Source organism: Rhagoletis zephyria, unplaced genomic scaffold (genome assembly GCF_001687245.7).
Source record: "Rhagoletis zephyria isolate East Lansing unplaced genomic scaffold, Rhagoletis_zephyria_1.1 Rzeph_scaffold_01986, whole genome shotgun sequence".
NCBI lineage: Eukaryota > Metazoa > Arthropoda > Insecta > Diptera > Tephritidae > Rhagoletis > Rhagoletis zephyria.
Window position 1 is genome coordinate 13201 of NW_016159070.1, and position 6424 is coordinate 19624.

At 34.9% G+C, this 6424-nt stretch overlaps 2 protein-coding genes across 3 annotated transcripts in view; both read left to right on the forward strand.

Moving 5' to 3' along the window:
* The window catches only part of LOC108365750 (uncharacterized), a 5927-nt gene extending 4355 nt beyond the window's left edge, over positions 1-1572 (forward strand). The window contains exons 2-3 of one of the 2 annotated variants that reach the window (XR_001847997.1): positions 489-773; positions 851-1572. Coding sequence is in view for 1 of the 2 variants with exons in the window: in XM_017619891.1 (XP_017475380.1) it covers positions 743-773; positions 851-1161 (342 nt within the window). In the remaining variant the exon portion in view is untranslated. Of the gene's footprint in view, positions 1-49; positions 774-850 lie in introns of those variants that run through there. The other variant, XM_017619891.1, reaches the window with a different exon arrangement.
* Positions 1573-3411: 1839 nt separating this feature from the next.
* On the forward strand, positions 3412-4038 carry LOC108365752 (putative nuclease HARBI1). Its single transcript, XM_017619893.1, has 2 exons — positions 3412-3547; positions 3615-4038. Exons 1-2 carry the CDS (start codon positions 3475-3477, stop codon positions 3812-3814), a joined length of 273 nt encoding a protein of 90 aa, XP_017475382.1. The 5' UTR covers positions 3412-3474; the 3' UTR covers positions 3815-4038.
* Positions 4039-6424: the final 2386 nt, after the last annotated feature.

The window sequence follows — 6424 nt, forward strand, 5'->3', positions numbered from 1 at the left end:
CAATTTTCATAGATATTATTTTATTTTTTACCGAATGACCTATTTTTTCCTTAATTTGTTGACTTGCTTTGTCAAGAAGGCTTACTATGTTCTTTGAGTTTAAATGTATACCAAACTTCTGCTCGTATGGTGATATAAGTTGTTTAAAATATTCCTCGTCATCATATATTCGAAAGGGAATATTTTTGTTTGGTGACCAGTCCCATGCAGCATCTCAAAAAACTGTCTCTGTCTAAACTAGTACTTAACTTTGACACGTTTTTTTTTTTTTTGTGGTAGAAGTATTATCATCATCACTTTCATCACTATTTTCTATATCTATTTTGTGTATAAGTTTATGTCTTTTAATATTTGCTCTTTTACACGACTCTACAATGCATGTACTTTTCTTGGTAGTTTCATCGTACTTAACGTAATTTTGCAAATCAGTTTTTTTCCTTCCCATTGTCTTTTCTCAATATTGTTATATCGTTTATTTATTTAAATAGTCGCTACTAAGCACTGTATAACACTCCTCTCTACCGATGTTTGGATAAAGAAATGTGTTCGCCCTCTTATATATATCCGACAAGAACATTCCAGAATTTACTGGAAAAGATTTCCCATTACTTCTACCTCTGACGACAATGCATATGTATATGTATACGTGCAATTATAGCGTAATTCCTTAGAAAAGCGAAAAAACATCTTTCATACAACGCCCTAAAAAGTTTTCAGGATAAGCTGTTGTGAGTGATCACGAATGGAGCACCCGCATCGTTTATCTCATTTATGTAGGTGCACACCCAAAACTCTTACAAAATAAAATTTTATGAAGAACGTACGTATTTACGAAATATCTTGTATTCAGGGAAATTCCAACTAAACCACACAGCTCCACACTTAGCGAAATGCAGTTTGAAGAAAAATTCACTACCTGCTACAACGGATGAGAGAAACAAAAAGATGACAACAGCATTTGCACAACACTTGACGAAGCACGAACACTTTGCGGACTTTGGGAATACGAGAATTTTGGACATCGAAAGAGGGGTAAAAAGGAGAATGACATTAGAAAGCCTACGTATACAACAACAAATAGACAATGCGATCAACTTTAAAGAGGACGTGGATAACACCAACAAAGTGTATGCAGCTGTAATCAATAACAAATATAAATAAGAATATAGGATTGGAATTTGGTAATATTGTGAAAAGATACTTAAAATGGTGCTAACGTTTATCGTTTGATAAAAAAATTTTGTCAATAATATTTATGTAAATGTGAGTTCAAAGTCAGAATTAGTGTAAAGTAATTGTCGCTAACAATGTTTATTGTTCTTGCATCAGCGAATTTTACTTGCTAATCATGCTTATTTGGTTATTTGTTTTTATTTTTCGAATAAAGACTCCCTGATGAAGACGCGGGAGCGTTGAAACGCGTAGGAGGGTAAAAGGAAAATTAAAAAAAAAATTGCTTTTTTAACTCTATCGGCCGAAGCAGCTCCAACTCAGCAAACATAACAAATAAGAATTTGGCCCAAATATTTATAATTAAATAAATTTCAATTTCAAAAAGGCATTCCAAAAGCACACAATTCATTTATTTAAGATTAAATCTTTTAAATACAAAACATTTACACACTCACAAATATGTAGGTACTTTGTACGTTTTAAAACAAACAACAAATAAATAAATGCAGATATACAGCCCTATTCTGCATTTCGATTACGTTCCCGCATTCCGCTCCGCTGGAAATGAAAGAAGGAGAGGAAGAGAGAAAACATCTTTCGAAATCAGCTGTTTGCCCAGGAATGTGTGAAATCGAAACAAAACAAAGAAACGTTTGCCACCAAATTATAGCAGCTTCAGAAGTTAACATTTGTAAATATTCTAAAATAACTAAATATATCTTAAATTATTGTAATTTTAAAACAAAATTTCGTTTCTTCTTAAATTAAGTCGAAACATAATCATAGAATCCATAGCCGCGGCATTATTGCTTGAAGAGGAGCACAACGCATCCCCGAATGCTGTGGTGAAAGTGGAAAGGCGGAGATTAAGAGATATGTGTGATCCGTTCCAAATGAGCGAAGAATTGTAAGAAATGCATGTGTAAAGTGCTAAGCTTAATAAAATTGGTTAACACTTTTAGATTCAAAAAGAACTTTCGACTTAACAAGGATGCTTTCAAGTATGTTTTGGATACTTTTGCAAGAGAAACTCAGCGAAATACCTTAACGTCTGTATCACCGCTTAACCAAGTAGTGGCCGCGATAAGATTTTTTGCGGAGGGCAGTTACCAACACGGAGTTGGTGCAGACTATAATGTCGGAATGGGTCAGGCAACCGTGTCAAAGTCACTGTCCAAATTTCTTGAAGTGATGCAACGAAAGCGTTGTCCTGAATGGATAAAATTTAAGCAGACTGAAGAGGAAAAAATACAAGCAAAACAGGAGTTTTATGCGAAGGCTGGCTTCCCAGGGGTCATCATGTGCGTTGATGGCACGCATATAAGAATAATCAAGCTATATGAAGAAGATTTTCTGTATTACAACAGAAAAGGATTTTTTAGCATTAACGCTATGGTGGTGAGCATTATTTCAATTACATTAGTGCCGTAGTTTGATTCAATTGTTTTCGTAAATTTAATTTCTATTTTCAGGTGTGCGATAACAAAATGCGTATAAGAAGTATTGATGCGCGATATCCCGGATGCAATCACGACTCGCATATATGGAGTTTGAGCAGTGTTGCCAACTTTTCAGTGTCAAACAGCACCAAACCTTGGAAAAAAGAGCGTTTTACCGCACTAAAAGCACTAAATTTTTTTTATCATAACAGTTTGTGGTAAACAAAAGTAAAAAAATAAACATTACAATTACATGTATAAATAAATACACATTCATGCTTGCGAAACTGGTACATCTGGAGAAGAAACAATCGAATCGCAACAAACGAAATTTAATTTTAAAGGGGAAGAGCAATACTTAATGATACCCTAAGTGGAAGTGAGCGAAAAATTTTTTTGTTTTATAATATAACCTCAAATATTGCGAAGAACCGTGTTTTTACACTTAGAGGCTAGGATATCTCAAAATTCTAACGTGGTAGAGAAATTCTGCAGCTAGATTTGGATTCAGCACCGAAAAATCTACAAAAAACGGTTCCACTCAGGTGGCAAAAAAAGTTAAAATTTTTCGAACTGTGTAATCAATCAATAACCAAGAAAATAAAAAAATAAATACTTAACTTATCTGCGTGCTAGCATTTTCAACGCGAATACAATTTAACAAAAACGCAAGAACGTGGGTTTGCTACTTCATCTTTTTATCAATCAAGGTTTGCATTTTAGTGCATTTAAATTTGTAAATTCAGAAATTTTAGTTCAGAAAAAAGCACTAAAAAGGGCACTAGGCACTAAACTATTATTTTTGGCGTTTTAATTTTCAAAAAGCACTAAATCTAGTGCTTAAAGCACTAAGTTGGCAACTATGGGTTTGAGTAAGCTGCGATTTTATATGGAACGGCGATATCGGGAAGGTGAAAGAAACGCCTGGTTGTTAGGTATTTATTTACTTGTGAAAGTCGTGTGTCTAACTCTGTTGTGAACAATGATCCCTTTTATTAACAGGCGATGCGGGGTATCCTTTGGAGCCCTGGCTAATGACTCCATATCGGTCTGTAAGTGAAGGCACCCAACAAAGCAATTACAACATGCGCCACTCCAGAACTAGAAATATAGTGGAGCGCACTATCGGAGTCTTGAAAAACCGTTTCCGATGCTTGTTGGGTGCACGGGAACTGCATTACTCACCGAAAAAGTCAGTCTAATTATAAACGTTGCTTGTGCACTTCACAACATTTGCATTCACTACAGAGTGGAAGATTTAAATGCAAACGAATTGGACTTTGAAATCCGCCAGGAGGCCGAAGAAGAACAAAGCGGTGATTCCAATTATGCTTCCGTGGGTAATCGTATTAGAGACAATATACTTTCTTTTTTTTAACTTACTAAAAACGAGTATAATAAAAAAGTAAAAAAAGGTGTTTTCTTATGTAAATTCACTTTTATTTTATATTAGAAAAATAAATTACATTCTGTACATTTATAAATGGTTAAAATATAAGTGTATATTAATATTATATACTAGCCAATGCCCGCTTATTTCGCGGCGCCTAATAAGAGCTTTTGCGTTGGCCAATGCAAAAGAGCGTTGAAAAACAAAATTAGTCTGTAAAGTCAAAATTTTTGATTTAAGTTGAAACCACTAAGGCGCAGTATCCTCCTCACACATAGGCCAATAATAGTAACGCTGTGATACCATATGCAATACCAATCCCTTTCGGTGCCATGAGCTTTACCGATGGTCCACCTGTGAGATCTCTGTCAAGCATGCGTAATATTTTTGTATGATCTTGCAACTACTACATTGGTGCGATGCGTATGGCAATAACAGTTCATATAGGGAAACTCAAGAGCACAGTGTGTTTTCTGTTATAGGAGGGCCAAGAATCCTCGGTGTCCCACAGGTACATTGCTAAATGAGTCGAGCGATCTCTTAAGTATCTTTTAAATGAAACAATTGATATACCTACGGTGATCTTTCCTTGTTAATTCACAACTTTTACAATTCGTGGTAAAATTTATGAACTAATTTCTGGGTAGATGCAAGAAAACTTAACCCCATCCTTCATTTAGACATCTGAAAACTAAAGTCGTATAACTTAAATATAGGGCCAAAGCAGACGAACCACACGGGGTTTCTATACATTTCCGGCTGCAGCGCCATCCATTGGGTTCATTTTCTGCAAAACCATTGCTTACCATAAAATGAATACGTGTTATGAATTTCAACCTTAACTCCAGCGGCACTAATCGGGTAAATTTTTATCAAAAGAATTTTCCATCATACAGGTACATAGCTCACATTTAAAATTTGAACGAAATCGGTTAATAAATACGATTTTTATAAATAACTCTACTCCAGCACCACCTAGCGAGCTTTCTAGTAGCATGTAATTGGACCATATATTTATGTAAGACTAATAAGAGCTTTTGCGTTGGCCAATGCAAAAGAGCATTTAAAAACAAAATTAGTCTGTAAAGTAAAAATTTTTGATTTAAGTTGAAACCATTAAGGCGCAGTATCCTCCTCACACAGGTCAATAATAGTAACGCTGTGATACCATATGGAATACCAATCCCTTTCGGTGTCATGAGCTTTACCTATGGTCTTATTTCCACCTGTGACATCTCTGCCAAGCATGCGTAATTTTTTTGTATGATCTTGCAACTACAACATTGGTGCGATGCGTATGCCAATAAAAGTTCTTATAGGGAACTCAAGAGCACAGTGTGTTTTCTGTTATAGGAGGGCCAAGAATCCTCGGTGTCCCACAGGTACATTGCTAAATGAGTCGAGCGATCTCTTAAGTATCTTTTAAATGAAACAATTGATATACCTACGGTGATCTATCCTTGTTAATTCACCACTTTTACAATTCGTAGTAAAATTTATGAACTGATTTCTGGGTAGATGCAAGACCGCATGATCGTGCATGAGGGCGCCAGAAAAACATAACCCCATCCTTCATTTAGACATCTGAAAACTAAATATATATAACTTAAACATATGGCCAAAGCAGACCAACCACACGGGGTTTCTATACATTTCGGCTGCAGCGCCACCCATTGGGTTCTTTTTCTGCAAAACCATTGCTTACCATAAAATGAATACGTGTTATGAATTTCAACCTTAACTCCAGCGGCACTAATCAGGTAAATTTTTATCAAAAGAATTTTCCATCATACAGGTATATAGCTCAAATTTAAAATTTGAACGAAATCGGTTAATAAAAACGATTTTTATAAATAACTCTACTCCAGCACCACCTAGCGAGTTTTCTAGTAGCATGTAATTGGACCATATATGTATGTAAGATAACCTCCAACAATCTGACGGAACTCTATTCAGTGGTTTTTGAATTTAGGCCGAACAACGAAAACGTCTATCATTTTATGTAAATAGGTATGTAGATAGGACAGTTTATAGGGAAAGTCGTAAAAGCAAAGCTCCATTCTTTGTTAAAAATTTAAAAAAATTCTTCAAAATTTTCACATAAATTTTACCTTACTGAAAATTAAAGACAANGTTTATAGGGAAAGTCGTAAAAGCAAAGTTCCATTCTTTGTTAAAAATTTAAAAAAATTCTTCAAAATTTTCACATAAATTTTACCTTACTGAAAATTAAAGACAAAGTTACAATAGTCCAATGGGATTTGGAAATCTAGGAGAAAGTGATTCCCAATCGAATGATACTTGCGCGTTTTTGTAAATGTATATCGATCCAGCCTTTCCAATAATTACCACTTTTCGCCATAACTACGGTATTGATAACATATGTAGCTGTGTAGAATTTCAGGACGTTAGCGTAAGCAGT

Excerpts from the sequence above, each read along its gene's own strand:
- LOC108365752 (XM_017619893.1), top strand. The coding sequence starts at position 3,475 with ATGGGTTTGAGTAAGCTGCGATTTTATATGGAACGGCGATATCGGGAA. Across the intron at positions 3,548-3,614 it reads AAGAAACGCCTGGTTGTTAG|GCGATGCGGGGTATCCTTTG; the intron begins GTATTTATTTAC and ends TTTTATTAACAG.